The following is a 25,047-nucleotide window of genomic DNA, read 5'->3' on the forward strand; positions in this document are numbered from 1 at the left end:
CATCAGCCTTGACCCTGCTTCAATAGGAACAGTCCAGTCCGAACTAAGCATGCCCATATTATGAAACCAATATCACAGGTACTATGTGGAGATCTCCCTAGCACAATATGGAATCAAAAATGAAACCAAAATGGGCCCACCCCTTCTGCACAAGACACCTGAACCTTCTATCATCGAGTTGTGCATACTACCCCTTCAAGGAATGAACTAGCAACAGGTCGAACTGGGGATCCAAAAGCAGCCCTGGCAAAAATGCTCAAACTATCCCGCTCCCTTCGTCTCCCTGAGCAACCCCTCATTTACATCCATTCATTCCGTCTCTCCTCATTGGCCATGACTAGCGATGATGTACCAGCACCCTGGCCTGGGATAGGCTGCAATACTCCATTAGAATCAACACCACTACATACCGTAGCATGAATCTTATGTCAAGTAAATAGATAAATATGTTAAACGTTTCCGGTCAAAAAGGCACATTAGAAACTGCAACATGCAAAGAAGATTTACAAACTCCAGGCTAGCCTTCATGGTGGCGGGAATTGGCGATGATGCGATTTTATTTGTAATCTTTACAAGTCCTGCTGTCTCAGAGGTGGCGGGTCATATTTACAGTGGTTGGCTTAAGGGCTTAAAAAACCGCTTTTCAGGTAAAGTATACAACTTCAAGATACAGAATATATAACTGATTCATGAAAATGTGGCGTGGAGCTACAGCGCAGCCATTGGTTTGCACATTTCTGAATAGGACTGCTCCCTGGAGGTTTTAGAAATGCCCTCCATTTTGATGATTAGTTCTTTATCTCTGGAATCTTTTATGTGCCTGTCTTTGCTGGGTTTGGTGGTTCAGGACGTATTAGCCATCTGCAGTGTACTGATAAGTTATAGCAAAATCTGCCTTGGCGAATAGTTATAGAAATGGCTTGACTGAATCCATTTCTAAATCCAATTTCAAAAGCTCAGGTGATCTTTACAAAAATGACAAAATGCATGGATGTTTGAAAGCAGCTTGGCCTGCACCGCAGCCTGTTTTCAAGGGTTTTAATGTATGAGTCCCTTTTCTAAAAAGGTCAATTAATTTCTTAGTAGTATTTCAGCGGCTTGCCAGCATGCTTCCACACCTCAGGCAGACACTGCTTCTGCTGACCCTGCTCTTCCTGCTGCAGTATATTTGGATTGCCCAGGAGCCCTGCAGGTCTGTGAGGCCTACAGTATGCTAATGCTCTCCTGTATATTTTCATCTGCCTCACGATTTTTTTCTCCAAAACAGTTATTCCTGGCATTGTTGTGATTCATTGTTGAGAACTGAACAGATGCCAAGGCCTGTCAGCTCAAGCAGCTCACATGCCTTCTCGAATTGGCAGGGGATTGTAAGCGTCAGCTCTAGCCTGCAGTAGGCATCATTAAACCTGGAAATATGACAGTTCTGCAAGTCGGTATATGCCTTGTGGTCACCCATATAAAAATAAAAAAAGTGATTTGCTGGATACAGAGGAGCCTGACTGCCATTCATAGGTCTAATAGCTCGGACCCAGTACTGTGGAGGCTTCTATTTTCTATTAGTTTCCCAAGAAACCAGAAACCTGGCCCTTTAACTAGATCCCAGTCAAGACTCGGCATGTCTACTTGTGATAGGATACCCCCCTCCTGGTATTAGGTACATCCTACAAATACATATGACATTACATTGTTATCATGCTCTTGTTCTATCTAAACCCGATTATGCCACTAGCCTCTACCACGGACCATCTCCCAAAGTGGAGTGGTGTGGCTCACTGGTTAGAGGCAGCAGACCCCGAAGCAGAGAACAGCCTGGGACCAGGGTTCAATTCCCAACGCGGCCGGGTCGTGGACCAGGGTCAGCGGACTTGATAATTCTCGCCTCGATGCCTACTTTAACCAGGGATCACACTCGGCAATTCTGGGCATTAGCTTGCCTCATCTCTACAACAGCCCCCCACATTCGCCGGGGATGCCTGGTTTCACCTTGGAGATACCCAGTAGGGTCCATCTCACAGGGATAGCCAGGACGGGTTCCCCAGCGGTCTACAGCGCCATGACGCCTCAGGGCAGCAGTGCACTTTACAAGACACATACATACATACGTACATACAAACAGATCTTTTTAAACCCTTCCCTCTGACTCTTCCTCCTCCCCTCTACTCATCCTAAACCTCTTCTGCTGCTATGATCTCCAAATAAAAACTTTCTAGACCCTTTCCTCTTCTGTCCCTCCACTATCCTTTTCAGTCGAACTAACAGACTCAGATGGCCACCGCTCAAATTAATTTAATATTTTCCCAATACTAATTTGCCACTAATCCTGTTTGCATTCAGAGTTGCGTGCTACTCCCCGAATTTCAGTTAGATGCCTCATCAATGCAAACCCATCTGTCTTTTATCTCCCCACTATCCTTTTTCAATCCAAATAACAGACTCACATGACCACCGCTAAAATGAATTTCATATTTCCCTGTACTAATTCACCACTAATCCTTTTTGGGTTACGGATTAGTGTGCTACTCGCCGAAAAACATTTCAAAGCCTTGTCAGAGGTAGTAAGTGTTATATATACACGCAATTACAATTACAATCTATAAATGTATTAATTTACTCGTACTTTAGAAGAAGAAGAGACAAAAACCCAAAAGAAAAAACCTAGACTCTCGAATGCGCTACTGTCTCATCCTATACCTCTGGCAATATATCCTCTACCTCCACTCTTTGACTCAACCCAAACCTCATTCTACTACTATGACCTCCAAAATAAAACTTTGTATAATCTTCCCCCTCTATCCCTCCTTGGCTCACCCAAATCCTTATTTTACTCTGTATGATCTCCAAAGCTTTCTAAATTCATCCCTCATGTATCCCAAACCTCATTTTACTATTATAATTTCCCTAATCCCTTTCTAGTGACTCGTCCCTCCCCCATTTCTCTGTTTACTCACCCCAAGCTTCATCTTACTACTATGATCTCCCAGATAACACTTTCTAGAGTCTCCCCTCTTCTAACCATCCATTATTCTATTCAATCCAACTAACAGGCTCACATATCCACCGCTCAAATTAACACATATATTTCCTATACTAACCCACCACTAACCATCTTTGGGTTCCAGAGAAGTGTGCTACTCGCTGAAAAGCGATTGACACCTCGTCAGGGGTCTTACTACTATAATCTCATGAAGAAAACCTTCTAGACTGTTCCCTTTTCTATCCCACCATTATTATATACTATTCAACTACCAGACTCACATATCCACTGCTCAAATTAATTTTTCCCTATGGTAGTCACCACTAATCCTTTTGGGTTCCGGAGAAGCGTGCTACTTGCTGAAAAGCACTATAATGCCTCATCAGGGATAGTAAGCGCCATAGAAACACTATTACAATCTAAAATTATTAAGGAACTGAAATCTTGTTTAAGTGATACCCTGCAAGTTATTTTTCATAGAGCAACTGGATTTACAGTCATCAGTAGTTTTCTACAACTTGCTTTTTCTTTGCAATGGGAATCTATGATTAGAGATACTAAACCATAGTCATTCAGAAACTACATGAACTTATGCAAATGTACATTACCAAATGATTTAGGCATATTGCATACAATGATATGCAGAAGAAGTAAGGACTTCTAGAACAATGATTCCACCTGACACAGTTGTAACTTGAGTGATTTCAACAAGTAGGGCTTTGGTAGAACTTTGGCAGGAGAAAGCTTTATGAAGCTTTTTGGCCATCAACCAGATGGAGATGCGCCTACCTCAGATCTTTGACCCGGAGATGAATATGTATATGATTGTACACTCCCCCAAATCCTAAACCATATAGCAAATCCTCTCTTCAACTAACAGCCTGTGTAGGGATCACCTGGCTTCTGTGAAGTGATGCTGTTTTGATAGACCTAGGATCTAGGATCAGCTGTACTGCATCTCTCTGGGATCTTTACAACTGGGGCAGCTGTATTGTAGATACTCTAGCACATAGTGCATCCAGGTAAAATTGGGGTTGGAGATAAATGTGAGTTTAATTAACATATTTATCAAAAGATCAGTTTTACCTGAATGACAGATGGGTATACACCCTTGAAATCACTGTCTCACACTTGAACTATTCACTAGGCATTTATCCAAGAACATTAATCTTTTTCAGCATGTGCTAACTAGTTGGATACTTTTAAATAATCATACATGCTGTTATAGGATGCTCAGGGCCTACAGTAGGCAGAAACACAACAAGCTTCATTTATAAAGAATATTTTAAAATTGCTTTTGTCAGAAAAGCAAGCAGATAGTTTTCAGAAGGTCAGCACAGTTGGTGGTAGGCATAAAATACTTCCATCTCTTTGCGGAGCTGCAGCAATTGGAGCTACAATTCTAGGAAACGCAAACCAGGAATGAAGTTTAACTGCTGAGCTTCAGGCAGAGAGGAATTCCTGGAGTTACAAATTAAGAAAGCATTTTGGCAAAACCAACACGTCAGGCAAGCCATTATTCCTTGCATTCAAAGTTGTAAGGTATAAAGAGACTGTATTAACTTTGCTGAAACGTAAACATTTGCAATGTGCCATGCACTCATTTACACTGACATTCATAGATGTCTGACTCTGTAGTCACACTCTAAAAACAGTGAAAAATGAAACAGATTAAAGGTTTGTGCTCTAAACATACGCAGAGTGTATTCATCGTTGAGCAGAACATAGTCCAGTGCTAGTGTTCAATACATCTGGCCTATTTCCAACATCTGCAAGCATACAGACAAAAGCAGTGTATGTGGGCCAGCAACTAAAGAAATATCACACTCAGGCCTAGAGAACAGTTAGACTGTAGTTTCGAGCACTGGGCCATTGAATTCCAAGACACTATTCTGCATGAATGGGTTTCACTGCAGAATAAGAACAATGCACAACTGTTCTTGCAGTGACATTTCAGTGTTGGTGATGGTGCACATAACAACCATGCAGGTGGTGCTGCTGGCTTCCGCTGAACAGATGGCTGACCAGAGGATTACAATACAAATCCCATCCAAGAGAGGTTGGTGTTAATAAAAAGAAACATAAAATGCGCATTTCAAAAATTTGGGATTTTCAAGGGACAATTGTTCATGCGGAAACAGCAAAAGGAGAGTTTTCTCCTCACACAAACGAGACTTACTTGTTCCAATATGTTCCTCTAATCCCTCACGGCATCAAACTGCATTCGACATCCTTTGAGTTTGCTACAGAGTTTACCCACATGCGTGTCGTGAATAATAGGTTTTCTAATGGGGTTTCTGGCCAGGAACATAACAATTCTCTGTAATCCAACAGAAGGTTGTGATACTGGAATCCGTCTGTTTCTTCAAGAAGAACTTTTTCTCCCCTTCACATACTGGAGGCCTTATAGCTTGCATTTGTTTTATTTATTTTAGGCATTTGCTGTATTGTGGGCCTAATTTCAAAGAAGCAGTACTACACATTCCACATAATATGTTTTTGCAAAAAGAGCATCAAAAACATAACTAGGCCTAATAAAACAGCATGATTTATTTGTTTGTGTGCATCTGTGGGAATCGGGATTACAGAAGACATGATGTGATGGGATGCTGGGAACACACAAATGGGAATTATTAGAAACACACTTTTTCAACATATATTTCACCTTTTACATGCGTCGGACGGCCCCCGGCCATTTGAAGTCACAGTGGGCGTGTGTGGAGGACAGCCGGGGGCCGTCCGAACGCGTCATTTCTTTTAGCACCGCTGCAGACATTCCGCCGCGGCGAACAGGTTAATCACATGTGTTTACAGTTTCAGGCATACAAATGTGAAGAGATTTGCCCTGGATCACTCATTTTAAATAATTGATGAAGCTAGAATTATAATACATTATTTGATACATTTTCAATACTCCTCCAATCCCTAATTTCTCCATCAAAAACAACCTCAATTTTCAATTTCAAAACGACATTATTCGATCTTAAACATGAAGATCATAAAAGTGCACATAAAATACATTGTTCACATGCTAAAATTATGATACATCACCATCAAATTTCAATAAAAACATAAAATGGAAAACAGATAGGAACAGTGTTAAAACATTATCCAGAAACAACCTCATGTTGAATGGGTTTTAAGTTATGTGGTATAATAATATTAAGGCATACAGCCTCCCTACGAATGCCCTTTTAATTGTGATGTATCTCTTAACAGAAGTTACACAACAACTGGATGCCAAATACAAGGCAGTGCTAGAGGTTGTTGTTGCACTTTCAAGATGTCATTTCTTGTTCTGGTCGCCCCCACGCTCCTCGCCTCTCCTGCCTCCTGAGCCTCACCTGCTGCCTGTGATTAGCGCCGATTCCAGCACCCCAGCCGCCGCAGGGCCGCCCGCCAAGCCTGCACCCGTTTTCCCACCGCTGACTGCCTGCGGCCCCGCCCCCACGCCAGCCGATTAGATCCCACGCTCCCACCTCCCACCGGACCCTCCCTCCCGGCTCCCTTCTTATGACGCCCCCAGAGCGACCGCGCAGCGGACGTGCGCAGTGGGAGCACCGAATGAGCGCCGAAGGTGCGCCAAAGGTAAGCCCGTCTGTGCCCGTCCGCGCCTGGACCGCGCCCAGTGCCAGGACCCCTGGCCCCCGCAGACACCAGCCCACCCGCCGGACCTACAACGCCACTGAACTCAACGCACTCAACGCCGGCCGAATGCCAGGATGCTACCGAGCCACCCCGAGACGCACCCACGGACCCTTCTGCTGCCACTCCTGCAAGTTCACCTGCATCCGGACCTGCACTACTCCAGCACCGACCAAGACCAAGACGAGCAACAGCAGCAGCCACCTGAAATGCATCCTGCTCCGTCCACAGACACGCCGTCGAGCTCTGGAACCTGCTCGACACCACAGCCCCAGACGTCGCCTTCCTCACGGAAACCTGGATGAACACCTCTTCAGCGCCCGACATCGCCATCCCAGACGGCTACAAGATCATCCGGAGGGACCGCATCAACCAGACTGGAGGAGGTATCGCCATCATCCACAAGAACACCATTCGCATCACGACCAACACCGACGACACCCTCGCACCCGCCGAGCACCTGCACTTCCAAGTCCACATCAACCCCAAGACCACCCTCAGAGGCACCCTCATATACAGACCCCCGGGACCACGCACACAATTCAGCGAGGACATCGCCGACTTCGTCAGCCCGCACGCCCTCCCCTCCGCTGACTACATCCTCCTCGGGGACCTCAACTTCCACCTGGAGAACAACAATGACCGCAACACCACCACCCTGCTGGACAACCTCGCAAACCTCGGACTCAAGCAGCTGGTGACCACCCCCACCCACTACGCCGGACACACACTCAACCCCGTCTTCTCATCCAGCAAGGACATCACCTTCAGCCACGCCACCGGACTCCACTGGACGGACCACAGCTGCCTCCACTTCAGCTTCAGAAGGACCACGATCCACCATCACCAGCAACAGGCTGCACGCAGAAGCTGGAACAAGATCACAGCCGACCAGCTCGTGACTTCCCTGAGCAAGAACCCACCCACCAGCGCAACGAACCCCAGCCAAGCGGCCACCAACCTCACGAAGTGGATCAGCGACTGCGCAGACAACCTTGCCTCCCTGAGGACCCCGCCTAGCAGACCCAGCAGCAAGAAAGCCCCATGGTTCACCGACTAACTCAAGAGCTCCAAGAAGAACTGCCGAGCCCTCGAGAGAGCCTGGCGCAGAGACCCAACACCGGACAACATGACTGCCCTCAAGCTCGCCACCCGAAAACACCACCAACTGATCCACGCCACCAAGAAAACTGCATTCAAGGAACGACTGGACAACAACGCACACAACAGCAAGGAACTCTTCAACATCGTTAAAAAGCTCTCCAACCCCAACGCCGGAAACAACAACATCACCCCTTCGCAAGACCTCTGCAACTCCCTCGCCTCCTACTTCCACAACAAGATCACGGACATACACAACAGCTTCAGCACGCAACCGACGCACGCCACGACCGAACCACCGCCCCCCACCACCACCCTCCGCACCTGGACCCCGATCAGCACCGGAGACACCGTCCGCACCATGAACTTCATCCACTCCAGATCGCCGACCGACCCCTGCCCTCACCACGTCTTCAACAAAGCCGCCGCGGTCATCGCACCCCACCTGCGGGACATCATCAACACCTCCTTCGACACCGCTACCTTCCCGGAGTGCTGGAAGCACGCCGAACTCAGCGCTCTACTAAAGAAGCCATCAGCCGACCCCACCGACCTCAAGAACTACCGCCCCATCTCGCTGCTCCCGTTCCCTGCAAAAGTCATCGAGAAGACCGTCAACAAGCAGCTGGCCGCCTTCCTCGAGACGAACGGATCCCTCGACCTCTCGCAGTCTGGCTTCCGGGCCAACCACAGCACCGAGACCGCCCTGATCGCAGCCACTGATGACATCCGAGCCCTGCTTGACAACGGAGAAACAGCAGCCCTCATCCTCCTAGACCTCTCCGCGGCCTTCGACACTGTCTGTCACCGCACCCTAGTGCAGCGTCTCAGCAACGTCAGAATCCAAGAGAAGGCACTAGAATGGATCATCTCCTTCCTCGCCGGAATGACACAGAGAGTCCGCCTCCCCCCGTTCATATCAGAAGCCACCGAAGTCATCTGCGGCATTCCTCAAGGCTCCTCGCTCAGTCCAACCCTCTTCAACATCTACATGAGCCCCCTCGCAGACATCGCACGCCAGCACAACCTCAACATCATCTCCTACGCAGACGACACCCAGCTGATCCTCTCCCTCACCAACGACCCCACCACCGCCAGAGCCAACCTTCACGAAGGGATGAAAGAGGTAGCCGAATGGATGAAGAACAGCCGCCTGAAACTGACCTCGGAAAAGACGGAAGCGCTCATCCTGGGATCTTCACCCTCCGCCTGGGACGACTCCTAGGCAGCGCACCCAAACCAACAGACCACGCACGCAACCTGGGCTTCATCCTGGACTCCTCCCTCTCCATAACCAGACAAGTCAACGCCGTCTCCTCATCATGCTTCAACATCCTGCGCATGCTACGTAAGATCTTCCGATGGATCCCCACCGAGACCAGGAAGACAGTCACCCAGGCCCTCGTCACCAGCCGTCTGGACTACGGCAACTCCCTCTACGCCGGAACCACCGCCAAATTCCAGAAGAGACTCCAGCGGATACAGAACGCCTCAGCACGACTCATCCTGGACATCCCCCGCCGCAGCCACATCTCCGGACACCTGAGAGACCTGCACTGGCTCCCGGTCAACAAGAGAATCACCTTCCGCCTCCTCACCCACGCACACAAAGCCCTACACAATCAAGGCCCAGGATACCTCAACAGCCGCCTCAACTTCTACGCCCCCAAACGCCAGCTTCGATCGACTGGCCACGCCCTCGCCGCCGTCCCCCACATCCGAAGAGCCTACCTCGCCGCCAAGACTTGGAACTCCCTCCCGACCCACCTCCGCCTGACCCAGGACCACCTCGCCTTCAGGAAGCAACTCAAGACCTGGCTGTTCGAGCAGTAGCAGACCCCCCTCCCCTAGCGCCTTGAGACCCTCTGGGTGAGTAGTGTGCTATATAAATGCTTTGATTGATTGATTGATTGATTGATTGATTGATTGTTCCTCTGCCTGACTAAACACAGAAATAATAGGACTGGGTGGTTGGTATTAGCCATCCAATTTTGATGTGGCTTAGTTGGGTGGATTGATGTAGGTGAGGTGACAGTTTGGCCCACCAGTTCATAACTGCTGATCTAACTCTATCTGTCCACCCTCTGGGCTCAACAAATTCCCAGGCATTTACCCAGTGACCTTCCGCATAACCTAGGTAGGCCGGGAGAATTCCTGAGGATGCACACAGCTATGGAGAGAGGCCTTTCGCTCCCAATCGCCTCTGTACAATGAGGCACAGTGACAACTAGTCATATTATTTTCCTTAGGGTGTGCATGCACCCACCTTATAAAAAGGGAATCCAGGGCATTTCCTTGATGACACTACCGTACATGTAGAAAAGGGTATGTACATACCTGACCAGATTTGGAAAAGCTTACGAGTATTTATTAAACATTTGTTAACTCTTTAATTTATGGGGTATCTGGTTAATGCATGTAGGATCGAGTGTGTGTCCCTTGATCCATGATTGCCCCCTGGGGCCGTATTACGATTGTTAGACTTGGAATCCTTGCTGTGGTTTCCCCTGACTTTTTGCCTCTACCACCTGTACTTTTGTTGCTGTGTTGGATTTCGTCTTTGCTGGCTTAGGTGTAGGGGTGCTTTGCCACTGCTGATCAGTATCAAAGTGCAAGTGCTCCCTGTGTATATTGTTATTGTGATTGGTTCTCCCTGATTGACATATTTGATTTCCTAGTAGTTCCCTAGTAAAATGCACTAAGTTTGCCAGGGCTGGTAAATCAAATGCTACGAGTGGGCCTGCAGCACTGATTGTGCCATCCAAATGAGTTGCCCTGAAAAGATGTCTCAGGCCTGCCTCTGTGGAGCCTGTGCCCTGTTTGCTAACTGCCATGTCAACTTGGCAAGTGCGCACACTTGCTAGGCCCTAACCACCCCCTTAAAGGTACTGTTATTTTATCTTGCTTAAAACTCATTATTTGGGTGAATCGCCTGCTGATTGGGCCACGGCTAGCAGGGGTAAAGTGGAGATTCACTTAGGACTCTGCAGTGACCAAATCCAGGTTGTTTTTCTTAAATTGTAAAAGAACCTCCTTTCACATTAATAACCCAATTTCGGCCCAGCAAAGATACCTGCCACTCAGCCTGGTGTGGTTGAGGTCACCTGGGAAGGGGAGATGGAGAGACAGATTCTGACACCCCCAGGGATTCATGATACTAGTTAAGATTACCTTTACTGGCATGCACAAGGAGCATTCATGAATAGGACATCCTGCTGACACTATTGCCCGGTGTTTATCTTTTGTTCGGAGGTGAATGACAGTTGAGGCAACATAATCCAGGTGGTTACCCTATTGCATTTGAACCACAGACCTTGAAGAATTCCTGGTATTCTCTTTTGCACAGCCATGCATGATAATGTGATATAATTTCCCTATAGCCTGCAGGCCTTTGCCAGGCTTGTGTTCCTTCAGACAGCCCTCTGACTGTCATTCGGATCACGGATATCAGGACGGCATAGCACTGTTTGGATCACTATTCTGATGTCTGTCATTGCCCCGCCATATTTCTCTCTTTAAGCAAATTTGTCACCTCTTTAAAAAGCCCAAAAGAGGTTTCAAAAGCAGTAACGTGTGCAGTTAGCTCTTGCAAAGGCCCTGGTGCAGCATTTCATCCCTCATCCAGTTTGTATGTCTGGCTTGACAGCACAGCTGTCGTCCTAAGAGAATTGGATTAGCATCCCTAGAGAGGGGCTTTGGTTCTGCCTCCATGATGAAGTACATATATTTATTTGGGTAGAAGCTGTGTGCTTCCACAAACACGAGATTATCCTCCACACAGCTGTGCTAATTTTGTTTATTTAGTCAGCTACCTGAGCCTGAACTTTCAGAGCCACAGACATGATATCGTAATGCTATTAAAATGTCTTAGGTGAGTAGATAATGTATGGTGTTATTTTCTGTTATAACTTTATATTAAAATCTGTACATTTTGCAGGAATATATGTGCTGAGAATCATTATAACCTCTTTGCTCATATGCATATCTAAGTAATTTGCATCGCCTCAAAGGCATGGACACATGAGGTTCGGTCATTTGCATGGAGGTAGGCCCCCATCAAATGAGGGATCATTCCCTTAAAGGAAGCCAGCTCTAACAGTGATCGTGCAATCGGTATAAGAGAAAAGGCCTTTAACCTCTGCCTTAAAATGCAGCCCACAGGGAAAACTGCATAAACTGCACCTTGAGCATAATACTCAGTTTTGATTATGGAGACTCATTTGGTACGAGTATACAACTCCCATTTTCATACCTGAGATACAGAACTGGGGGGCATATTACCAAGCAATAGCGATAATTATCGCTATTGCTTGGTTAGAGACAAAAATTTACTGCTGAGCTGCGGCGATTTTGACCGCAAATAAACCTTGGTATTACCAAGGTTTATCGCAAATGCGATAAATATCGCCGCAATGCATGAATATCGCTGAAAAGTCAGCTCAGGGCAGGTGTTAGCTTTTGGAGATATTCGCGCTTAGCGCGAATATCTCCAAAATTTGGTAATAGGAGATAGCGATCTTAGCGACTGTTTTCAGTCACTAACATCTTGGCACGCCCACTTTGCATGTCATTAGTGATAAATATCACTGACATGCAAAGTGGGGCCCAAGATGGTCGCTATCTCCTACTAGCTGTCGCTATCTGGTGTTAGCGACAGCTAGGTAATAGGGAGATAATTTTATCTCCGCTTTCTTGGCTTTTGAAGCCAAAAAAGCGGAGATAAACCCCCTTGATATTATGCCCCTGGATTTTTTAATGTATGCTTTTTCTATTAATTCTGCTCGAAATTTTTTTTTCTCATTAGAAATACAAAGATAACTCCAAATGAAGAAATATGTATATGTAATACACAGAACAGCTTCAACCTACAAAACATGAGTTTATCTTTCTGGTGCTATCCGAACTTGTCCTTCTAATACGATTTGATGAAGTTAAATGTTCAGTTTCTATTTTCATTATAGACTAATTCTGTCTTCTGAGAATTTATAGGGCTTGAAAACGTAATAAATGTGGCAGGCATTCTTAGCAGCTTTCCTCCTGATCAAAGACTGCAATTCTCCACATTGCTTGATGGGGGTGACCTAAATCTCTCACCCAGTCAGAGCTGTTGGGCTTTGTTACTAATGAAGCTGAGATAGAACATCAATTATTTATGATTGTATATGTGCCTGCCAAGGTATGTGCGTGTACATTCCTGTTCGTATTTCCTTCCTCCTATAATGGAATATTTGTAAGGCAGAAATCCAATTCAACACCCTCCTTCCAATAAAACATGTTCGACAGTCCATTTCCCAGGCATCCATCATTCCTGAGGGGAATTTCGTAAACAGAAGTATCAGCCATATTCATCAACATGAATTGTGCTCGCAAATGGCCAGATTCTGAGAATCTGGCCGTTTGCGAGTGCGATTTTTGCATTTGGGATTCATCATCCCAAATGCAAAAATCGCTATTACCGAAATCGCATATTTGCGAGGAATTGGATTTAAGAAATCTCTAATAGAGATTGCTTAAATCCAATTCATCACCCAATTTGAAATTGCGAATTCGCAATATTTGGTCGCAATTTACCACGAAATCTGACTTCGTGGTAAATTGCGAAAAAAGAGTAAAAAGCACTTTAGTGCATTTTTTTCTTTTGCATGTTACACACACACATGTCCTCTGGACATGTGTGTGCGCAACACCTGTTCAAATGTGCATTTGAGGGGTGCTACAGGGTGTCCTTTGGACACCCCTGGCACCCTTCAAATCGCAATCTTATTTGCGATTAGCAAATTGCTAATCGCAAATAAGGAATACTCCTCATTCATTCCTATGGGCCTTTTGGCCCATAGGAATGAATGGGAGGTTTTTCCTTATTTGCGATTAGCAATTTGCTAATCGCAAATAAGGAATCAGTAGGAATCGCAATAATTTTTGCTAATCCTACATGAATCCCGTTTTGCGAGTCCTTAGTAGCGAATCGCTATAATTCGATATTAGGGCCTCGCAAAACGGGAGATTGATGAATATGGCTGTATATCGGTACCTCTGAGAAAATCAAAACTTAAAACCTGCCAAGGGTGCCCCCATCAGTACCTCGGAGAATCAAAAACTAAAACCTGCCTGTGGTGCCCTCGTCAGAAATCATGGAAATAAATGCCCATGGATTCTGAAAAAGCTTTTAAAGTGTTTTATGTGCTTAGCAGATCAATGCGGTAATAGCTAGATTTATATTTCAACTAGGTCTGTAAAAAACAAGTTTTACTTCCTTACAGCTCGTATAAATCTGGCTTCTGCCAAAAACGGATCCAAATACTGAGCACAGGCAGGAATCTGACAATGTTTATTTCAGTGCTTGATTTGCTTTTATTGCGGGCAACATATGAACCGGAAGCTTCTTGTATGAGATGTTTGAAAATGTTCACTCTTCATGTTCTTTTCATTTGTTTCAATTAAAAGTTTTGGACCTGGAAGGGTTATCATCAGGCAAGGCCACATCCCACAGAACTTCTACCTGATTCTGTCAGGCACTGCAGTGGTGACCAAGGTGGCACACAGCAAGCAGACTGGGGAGCTGCATCCAAAGACAATAGCCTTTCTGAAGAAAGGGACATATTTTGGGGTATGCCATTATTTGTTAATACTTTGATTACAATGGAAAACTTGATTTTGCTGCACATTCGTTTTGATTATCATCCAATGGCATTTTATGTATGGACATACTTGAATAGTTTTTATCCGGGGAGCTTTGCTTTTCATAAAATAGTATGTGACCCTTATGCTCTTGGTAGAGTACTGCATTCAACATTATTTAAGAGATGACACACATCATTCTTGTCGTATCCTACTTGAGCTTTGTAGTCCTTCTATACAGTATTTATACAGGTCTCATTTCATAATTTATTGGGGAAACACACATGCCTGGCAGCATAGTTCAGTGAGTAAAATACTTGCTGTTAAGAAATGCAGCGATCTAAAGATTATATATGAAATACCAGCAAGCCAATTTAACCTTCCAGGGTAAAGTATGTACCATTAAATTGGAGTATAGTAACACTTGTTATCTGCAGTCCTTACCTGTGGTATGAAGCACTATATATAGAAATACTATTATTCAATATGTCACTGTAGTGCTTTCCAGACAGTTAATATGCTTTGCTTTAAGCATTTCCCTCCATCACATGGGACTAACATGAGGCAATTAGAGTATGTCGTGCAGGCCCTAATTAGCGATGTATACTATACAACTAAACTTAATGCGGTGTCTGACCACCACTGGGCCAACAACTCACAATGGTGTTAGACTGCCCTCTTTGGGGTGGAGCGACTGTCACTTACCTCCCAGAAGCATGGTAGTCCTGAGAAGGAAAAGTCCCACAGGTACAAACATTTCAGGTGCATCAGCAACAATTTTTCTTTATCTTCCAGCAACAACTTCTCGCTATGAGAATGCTGAGCGGGCTGCCTCAACATTGCGGCCCAAGTGTTCCACCTGAACATGACGGCCTGGTTAGCAGTCAACAAAATTCAACATGCATCCACTGAACCTGAGCATGCACTTTCTTTACAGAGATCACACTAGCCCGGTGAGGACTTTCAAATACGGTGGACAGTCTTCTCCAAGCAGGGAAAGTGCTAGGACTTTGGCTGACCTGTCAGAATTGCAGACATACACTAAATTGCCCACTTTGTTCTATAAAACTTTTAGAAAACTGGATATTTTGATTTAGTTTATAGACATATACAAACAAATTGAAAACTGATTTTGCATGGGTGATCAGAAATAAGATATTCATCCTAGGAACCTAATAGAATTAATCTCCCTGTAAAAGTGGAGAGCAGATCTCTCTCTGACTCACATGAAAACAAGATTTCCATCTCTTAAAATAGACACTCTTAACATGAGTGCATAGCTTCTTCAACTGAGAAGCCATTCCCTGTTTTGCCCTTGTGATCACAATGTTATCATTATTGGCATGTACGGCAACACTGCAGTTATCTGGATTAAATATTCCAATTGAATATCCTCAAAATTATGGCTATCCCCTGACTCTCCTCAGAAAGTAGGATGACATCTAAAATGGCTGCATTCCTTTCAAATGTTTACATTTTCAGTAACCCATTCGTTCTTTAAACGTTCACCCTCCACCTACCTTGAATCCATTATCATTTGCCAGAGACAGAACGAAAATGGCTGTAGTATCCATTATCATAATAGTTATATTTATGCCATGGCAGCTCAATAACACGCTTGAGCAACTGTACTAATAAACACTCACTCATTCATTTAATACTACAGCGTAAAGGTTATATCCGAGTTTATTACCACAATATACTACATTGACATGAGAGCAACACTGTTGTCTCACAGATGGTATTCACCCTTACATTTAGACAGAAAATCGTCGTTCCTAATAATCACTGGGCTTCTTGAAAGTGCTTTTACCTTTCTGCACAAATATAATTGTTTGGAATCTAGAGTTTTTGTTGAAATGTGTTTAGTTATGTACATGAAAAAAACACCATGGCATTAACCATGTAGGCAACTGTGCAGAGTATAACTTGTGTTGAGGGAGGGGCATCATGGCCAATTCGAGGCTTCCCTCCCCACACTCAACAATGATAGCAAAGCACATGCTCTGCAAATCTGCACATGTGTAAATAACTGTTTTGTATGACCCAATAGTGCCATCAAAGTGTTCTGGTAAATTCATAAACCACGAGGTAATATGTCGCCAGAACCCAAGTTGCCAATATGAGACCATATGAAACGTTACCCATTATGTATTTTTTATATTATGTGTTTATTTTGGGATAGGTAGCTTGAAAAGCGGATTTTTTTCAAAGTGCTGCTAATAATGGGTGTTTAAGCTGCCCGTCTCTGCAGCGTCACCCCAGATTGTTGCCTTCCTCTGCCTTTCTTTAATAAACTCATTGTTATTGGCTTGAAAGACTGTCCACTTTTTCCCAGCCCACCGGTGGAAAAGTGCTTGTTTTCTCTCCCTAAATTGTGGTACAATTGACTTAAACCTGATTGGTACATTAATTTACTTGTTAGCTCCTAGTATATGGTACTGATTGTGCCACCCCCTATGAGAGACTTTTAAAAGCTGTCTCAGGTCTGCCACTGCAACCCGTAATGGAATTTTAAATTGCCAATTTGATCTGGTAAAATAAACCATTTAGCAGGCTTAAACCGTACCTTTTAAAACTTATAAGCCACACATAGGGTGGCCATAAAGGCTCAGTAGGGAGCATGGTATTTAAAAAGTAGGATGTGTGGCATTAAGATTTACATGGCCTGGCAGTAAAAAACTCCTAAAGTTGTTTTTCACTTTTGTTAAGCCTATCTTCCCAATAGACTAACACTGGGTTACCTTTTTATTACATTTATAAGTGCTCATGTTAGATTGGGAGAAAGTAGAAATACAGAGTTTACACTCTAATTGGGGAGAGGGGAGAGGTGTGGTGCCGCGGCCAGGGCGACTGACACAGGAATCTGGGGATCACGGTTCGATCTCCGGTGCCGGCGGCAGATTAGCCCAGCACCATGTGACTGTGGGTAATAGCTTACTTAGGGCCATATGTATCATAGTTCCGTTTTGCGAATTCCAAATAGCGAATTTTAAGGAATCGCTATTTGGAATTCACAAAACGGTATGTATGTACAAAATTGCTTTTTTATAGCGATTCCTTACCATTCCTAATTTGCGATTAGCAAATTGCTAATCGCAAATTACCCATTCATTTCTATGGGCCAGGAGGCCCATAGGAATGAAGGGGCAATTTGCGATTAGCAATTAGCTAATCGCAAATTCGGAATTTTTTCAAGGGTGCAGGGGTGTCTCAAGAACACTCTGCTGCATCCCTGGAAAAGACATTTGGGGGCATATGGCGCACATACATGCCCTAATGGCATGTATGGGCGTCATATGGCACCTTTGTTTTTTTTTAAAAAAGCATTATTAAAAGAATTCGCAACTTACCACCAACTAGAAGTTGGTGGTAATTTGCGATTCCTTAATGACATTTTTTGCATTTTTTTTCTTTGATACATTCCATTTAAGGAATCGCAAAATTTGCGATTCCTTAAGTGCAATCGCAAAATAAGGAATAGCAAATTTTGCGATTCCTTATTTTGATGCAAAAATGTTTGATACATACCATTTAGGTATTTAGCATTCGCAAAGGCCAAAATTCGCAGAATTTCGGCCTTTGCGAATGCTAAATAGCTTGATACATATGGCCCTAAATCTTACCGACGGCCCCCAGCGCCTTGAGACCCTTACGGGTGATTGTTCGCGCTTTACAAATGTGGATTATTATTATTAATTGCAATTTAAAATCCTGTTCAATGGTAAAGAAAAATTTTAGATTATAATTTTAAAAATACTACTTGACATTTGCATGCTAAGAGTTACTGAGGCCTTTCTATGAGTTTCCAGCCCCCTGGGCTGGGTAATGGTTTCCCAATCAAGAATGTGTATGGGGCCCAGACAGTGACATTGAGACTTGGGAGTAGCTGGGTGAGGGTTTTTGTGGCAGGACGGCTGGGAAGGAGCTGTACTCTGCTCTCATTACATTTCAAAATATCTTGCCCACAGCATACACAGAGAAACCGGACATCAGGATTTCCCTTGCCTTTGTCACTATGGACCTTTTGGGGCCAGAACCAAGTGAAGACAAACAACTGACCAGAAACAATTTTGAGGTAGGCCAGGGAATTCCCCACACAAATGACAGCAACACAAATAAAGAAAATGACCCTCAGAACCACTCATCAGAACACTCCTGGACCTGTGGAAAATTCAGAAGAAGGACTGTCCTGTTACATCAAGGACTGCTCTGCTGCTGAAAGGACTGCCTAGCTGTCTGAAGAAGCAAGGTTGGTCCTGTTTGCCTTGATTCCTGACTACACAGAGTGACTCCAACAGTCAGTTGGCTGACCTCCTGTGTGAACTACAGGGGCTCAGTAAGCTTCCAGAGCCCTCCCTACAACTGCCTAGCTGACTTGCTGCAGCTAGACCTGCTTGTACCTGCCTGAGCCCTTCTGCTGGCATCTGTTGAAGTTAGTGCCCCAAGATGTCCTGGACCCTTGGCTAGGAGCTACAAGATCTCCTCCAGAAGTAAGAGGTTAACATCCAAAAGTTTTGGTTCCTCAGGACCACAATGGGACAGGTTATGCCAATAGTCTGCCGCTCAGGACGACTGCCTATGCAAAGCTCCAATGAAACATGCTCTATGCGCTGACAACAACCATCCACGACGACTGGTAATGCAAGACCTGCACTTAAGGCAACAGAAATGACAGCCCGCGGCAACTGCCAGCGTGAAGCTCCAGGATCCACTGCCTCTTTGTGCTACAGCTGTGATTGTCTTTGATCGTTTACCTGCTTTTCACACTGAACACCTCATCCTCATGGTCTCCTCCAATGCGCATGGAAGTCCTCGTACTGGATTTGAGAAAGTAATACTTCTGCGGGAAGAACATGGTCCCTGTATCTGCTCTGCGCTTCAACGCCATCAGCCTGAACATTCCACTTGACGGGGGCATTTACCTGCGGGGACCAGCTCCTACCTGCCATTGTCACACCCGCTGCTGCACTCGCTCTCCTCCCCCGCTGGCGCCGCTCCTGACATCGCGGTCGCTGCGGGGAGAGAGCAAGGGAAAACAAACTACAGTTCCCGGCGTCCCCTACCTGCCACCGGGGGCGCCGAAAACGCCGGATCAGCCTGCAGCGCCCGGAGGCGCATAAGAGGCAGCCGCACCTCCCGCCTCGCGGGACGCGCGCGGGACCAGCCGGGCTAAGCCCGGGCAAAGGGCGGGCCCTCTGTGGCCCTCAGAGGACCAGAGGAGGACGGGGCGGGCCACCCCCCTTGGCTTTCACACCTGACATTACACCACAAAGGTAAAGACTATTTCTTATGCATCTGTTGGTATTCCCTGTTTATCATGAATACTAAAGTGGATCACCCAGCTACCGTAGCAGGAACTGGGCAAAAGTTTTCTTGGTTGGACGAGCTAAACCTCCTATGTCAAACCACCTATGCACCATCAGAAACCCCCCTTTCGCCCAAAAGCGACATCATACTACCAGTTAAGTCTACTCTTTCGGAGCAGCCCACATTACTCAACAAAACTTGTAGTCCTCATATCCCACCCCCCCAGGTTTCATCGGTGAAAAGGACTCAAACACTGCCTCCAGGTTCACGCATTGTTAATTCCCCAACGATATCATCGACTCCTGAGGCCCAAGATCCCTTAAGCCCTTCTATACACCCGCTTGTAGTACCGCTCATTGAAAAACTGCTTAGCTCTCTGATAGCCCCGTTGTTGGACAAAATTAACATGTTAGGGGATAGGCTTACTAGTTTAGAGTCAGCAATCAAGTCAAATTTGTCGGCCGACAAGCACCGTGACACATTCAACCGTCCAAAGCCACCTCCTACTCACGAAGGCTTTAAACGGGATAAAAGCTGCCAAACACAACCAACTGGCCCTAGTACAGTGGGGCAAAAAGTAATCAAACACTCTCCAAGTGTCTCCTCCCCCCAGTTGACCACACCTAGAGCAGTTCATGATAAGATTAAACCAATCCATCTACCTCCAGAAGCGGCCCCATTCGTGTGCATACTTGCTGGCGTCCCTGCTCTTCCACCTGGAAAAATTGAGAGCCAACATGACTTACTAAACAAAACCAAATTCTGGCTGTCAAAAAATAGGCCACTGCCTCGTCACCTATATGGAGCAATAAGGAGCGTCAGGAGGGTGGACTGGCTGGGTTCTCTTCATAAGGATCTTCCTGGGGACCTGGTACTCGTGAGATTCAGAGACACAAACATTGTCCCTTACTTGAAAACCTGGCCGCCACAAGAGACAGACGGCCCAATATCTATATGGGACCTATATGACTTTTATCCCTCAATCCCTGGTTTTCCCCCTTTCTTGAAATCATTCCCTACATCATGATCTTTTTGGGAAATACTGGGAGTGGTAATAATTAATTCTAACCCCCATTTTCACCATCTCAACCCGGGGGTGGAAGGGAACTAATTATGTTTGGGACCCTGTCCTACTGTTTTTGGATAACATTGGACTTGGCAATCATGGAGGAATGTTGAACTTTGCAAGGTCATACCTAAATTTACTCCTCTTTTTAGACTTTTAAACCTTTTTAATTTTTTATGTAAGCTGACACTGGTTCTTTTGATTTTTCTTTTTAAATGATGATCATCTTTCCCTTTACCCTTTTATTTGAATGAAATTGTCTAAATGTACTGTATTATTTTTTTCTGTTACTGTATGCTTATATGATATTCTTTTGGTAATATCGAATAAAGCTTATTTTGAACCTTTGAACCTTTGAACATTCCACTTTCCCCCGGTCTACCGTGACCAGATAACTGCGGGTGGTGCTGTCTGCTTTTTGGTGGCATTTTCATGTAAAACTTTAATATTCGATATCTCTGGTTCTACTGATTTTATTTTGTTGTCTGGTATCATTTGCTTTATGAATGTTTAATCTATTATTCTCAATTGGTTTTGGCTTTTTCTTCTGTGTGTTTTAACCTTATTAATGTTTGCATGTTGCATAAATACTTTACAACTTGACCTGAAGTTAAGCCTGACTGCTTTTGTGCCAAGTAACAGAGGGTGAAAGACTGGTTAATTTAGTGACTTTTTGTGTTACACTTTGACAAGGTTTATGGTTGTGGTTTAAGTGGGGCTTCCACTCCCTTCAACCAATAACCCATTTTCATGGGCATTAGTTAGAGTTAGAATGTTTAGTAGGCAGGAAGGAGCCTCCGAACAAAGGTAATACATGGGAGCAAGCAGATCCTTCAAAGAGAATGAAGAAGGCCCATGTAAGGAAATGCCTTGTTATGCATGATCACCCTCAAAGTTTTGGACTGGTGCTGCTCATTTTTGCCAGTGTTCTAACCCATTCCTAAATGTATGTTGAAATGGCTACACCCCGCCCCCCATCATTGGCATAAGCTGACTTACTCATAAGTCCCTAGAATATGTTACAAATGGTACCCAGGACATGTGCGACAGATTGCCCCCGGCTGCAGCAGTGGTTGTGCCACCCTGTATGGGACAAAGTACAAAATGCTTCCCAGCCTGCCAGTGCAGCTTGGAAGAGCACTTCTAAGCTGCTAGTTTGACTTTGTCATTTAAATCAATGGCAAAGTCCTTACTTCCCTTAACAATAAGTCTCCCCTAAGGAAGGACTATGGAGACCTAAGGCAGGGAACTGTATTTTGTTAGGTAGGACATTTGTTTTTTTCCGCCATTGGGTTCGGATGTATATTGGTTCACTCTAGTCGGAATCAATATAAAACTTTCTTAAGGTCTAAAGGCCTTTAGCTTTTCGTCGGTATAGTCTTGCGTTCGGTGCCCGATTCTTCCAGCTCAGTTCGAGCCGGATTCCAGAAAGCCGCGTGCTTTCGTCGCTGAAGGCCTAGTCGACGCCAGAGACCTTATCGACGGACCTTAATGGACCGGAGTCCGTTCAAGAGATGTCCTGTGTGCAACTCAAAATACCTCCACATCGACTTCCACCCGGTGTGCAACAAGTGTCTCTCGCCGGATCATGATGAAGCCAGTTGCATGGCTTGTTCCCGTTTTCGATCCAAGAAGACTCTCTTGCATCATCGCGCTGCACGCTAGGAGGCCCAGCAGACTGCACCAGCGCCGGTGAACATATTCGATGCCGGGGATGAAGAAGGAGCTGACCGGGAAGTTCGTGAGAACCTGTCGAATCCCGCGTTGGAGGTCGACTACAACTACAACGCGGATGTTGAAATGCTTGACGTGGAAGAAGTCGTCGACGAGGTAGGAGACGACGACGGGGCCTTCGGGGCCATGGAAGATAGCTCGAGCGATGAGCTAACTTAAACTGACATTGGGGCTGAAACGCTTTAAAAGGCTCAGGTCGAGGGATCGCCACTAGGCCTTACCCAAGATCTTCCAGTGGGTTCTACGGCCCCACCTTCGGGCTCGGCTATGGACATTGCTATTGAGTCACACCCTGCGAAATCGAAACTGAAAGTGAAGACACCGGTCTCGACGCAAGTGAAAGCACTGGTGCCCCAATCGAAACTAAAGGAGCATATTGCTTTGGTCGGCTCAAATCCCTCAGACCGGTCGGCACCGACAAAGCAAAAGGGCGTTATCGACCCGAAGAAACAGCTCAAGGGCCTCGAGATGAAGTCTGGCACGCCGAAGACAAAGGTCAAGGCAGTCGAGCCGAACAAATCGGCGCCGAAGACGTTCAACACCAACAAAGGGCTCAGTGATCCAAAGGTTCTCGAGACTCTGCGTCGACAAGACAAGGCCAAGAGCGGACCAACCCAGAAGTCTACGTCTAGTGGTGCCTCGAAGTATTCCGTCGAGTCGACGCAGCCGTCCGCCGCTTTCTCCAAGCAAGTGACGGACTCCCTACAGCGCATCAAGAACAAGGCCTCAAGTGTCGGTCCAAAACCTCCACTTTCGAAGCCTGTCGATAAACCTCAGAAAGTGTTGACGCCCATTCACTTCACGTTGCCGCCGAAAGTGGCGCCGAAGGCTTTCGCCCCTAGAATGGCCAACGTGACCGAAAAGGTGCCCTCTGTGCAGAAGTCGACGTCAGTGGTCCCGGCCTTGAAGCATCGACAATCTTCATTGGAAGAACAACAAGAACAATTTATCGATGCCGAAACATGCAGGCTTTCCCTTCATAAGCGGAAAATTGCCCCGGAACAGCCAATGGAGGCCTATAAAATTCCACTGAAAAAGAAGAAGGATTCCACTTCAACCCCTGTTCTTGTGAAACCGGTTTCTCCACATGGCCATGATGTCTCGCCCACCTATTCAGATGTGGACACTGGGGAGGGTGATGAGGATGAATACAGCTATCCTGTCTACACTGAGCAAAATTATACCAATGAGCCCTGGGCAGCTGCTGCTGACCCAGGTGATCCTCACTCTACCCCAGACACTCAGATGTATGCGGTTAAAACGTCGCCTACAGAGGATTCAGCTGCGTTTAATGCCCTTATTGAAAGGGCAGCAAAGAATCATGACATCCAGCTCCATGCTTACCCCATTGAAGTGGACTTTCTTTTTGACACCTTTTCCGTCTCAGAGAGGACTGTCAAGACTCTGCCTATGCTGAAGGGTGTCTTGAAGCATGCTGGGGAGATCTTTAAAGAGCCTACGAGAGCCAGGGTGATAAACCCAAGAATTGAAAAAAAGTATAAACCGGCACCTGGTGACCCTACTTACATCAAGGGACAGTTGCCTTTGGAATCTCTTGTTGTTTCTAATGCCCGGAAGAGGGCTAATTCACAAACAACGAGTGATGCTCCTCCCCCAGATAAAGAATCTAAGGTGTTTGAGGCATCAGGAAAAAGGGTGGCAGCTCAAGCGGCCAATATTTGGCGCATTTCATATACACAAGCACTTCTAGCCAGGTATGACAGGGCACATTTCGACACACTGGAGACCCTGTTACAGCACCTGCCAGACGAATACAAAGAGGCAGCTGAGATGCTCATCCAAGAGGGGAAGCTTATATCCAATGCTTCTATTAAATGTGCACTGGACGCGGCAGACACCGCGGCCAGAGCTATTAACACAAGTGTCATGCTGAGACGCCATGCCTGGCTCAGAATCTCAGGTTTCAAGTCGGAGATACAGACCACCATTCTCAATCAGACAGTAAACCCTGATCATCTCTTTGGCCCAGAGGTGGACACCACCTTGGAGAAAATCAAAAAGGACACTGAAACTGCTAAGTCCATGGGGGCTCTGCAGTCCCAGCAGTTCAGGGGTGGTTCTTTTCGTCGCTCAAGCACTAGAGGTGTTTCCAGAGGCCAGTTCTCCCAAACTACACAGTACAATAAAGGCGGCACGCAGCCCACATACGGCAGTATCTGGGTGCGACGATAAACACTCTGACAGCCACAGCACAGCCGAATTCAGTGAGGGTCAGCAGCATTCAATCGCTGATACAAAAATTCAGACCTCAACACTCGCTTCCAGCGCGAGTGTTCATGCAGTTGATAGGCATGATGGCCTCCTGCATCTCCATAGTCCTGCACGCGAGACTACATATGCGTCCGCTTCAGGAGTGCTTAGCACGTCAGTGGACTCAGGCTCCAGGACAGTTGAAAGACCTAGTGTTGGTGAGCGGTCGGGCATATAACTCTCTGCATTGGTGGAATCCACAAAACCTTTGCAAGGGACGACCATTCCAAGAGCCTGTGCCACAGATCATCCTGACGACGGACGCTTCTCTCCAGGGATGGGGAGCTCATGTACTCCACTACACTGTGCAGGGACTATGGACACCACA

At 45.8% G+C, this 25,047-nt stretch overlaps 1 protein-coding gene across 1 annotated transcript in view; it reads left to right on the forward strand.

Moving 5' to 3' along the window:
• LOC147696883 (cyclic nucleotide-binding domain-containing protein 2-like) overlaps window positions 1-25,047 on the forward strand; it is a 636,311-nt gene that overhangs the window by 391,607 nt on the left and 219,657 nt on the right. Inside the window, exon 7 of the mRNA XM_086933251.1 lies at window positions 14,165-14,327. Within this exon, the coding sequence (XP_086789377.1) occupies window positions 14,165-14,327 (163 nt within the window). The remainder of the gene's footprint in view (window positions 1-14,164; window positions 14,328-25,047) is intronic.

Source organism: Lissotriton vulgaris, chromosome 8, assembly GCF_964263255.1.
Source record: "Lissotriton vulgaris chromosome 8, aLisVul1.2, whole genome shotgun sequence".
NCBI lineage: Eukaryota > Metazoa > Chordata > Amphibia > Caudata > Salamandridae > Lissotriton > Lissotriton vulgaris.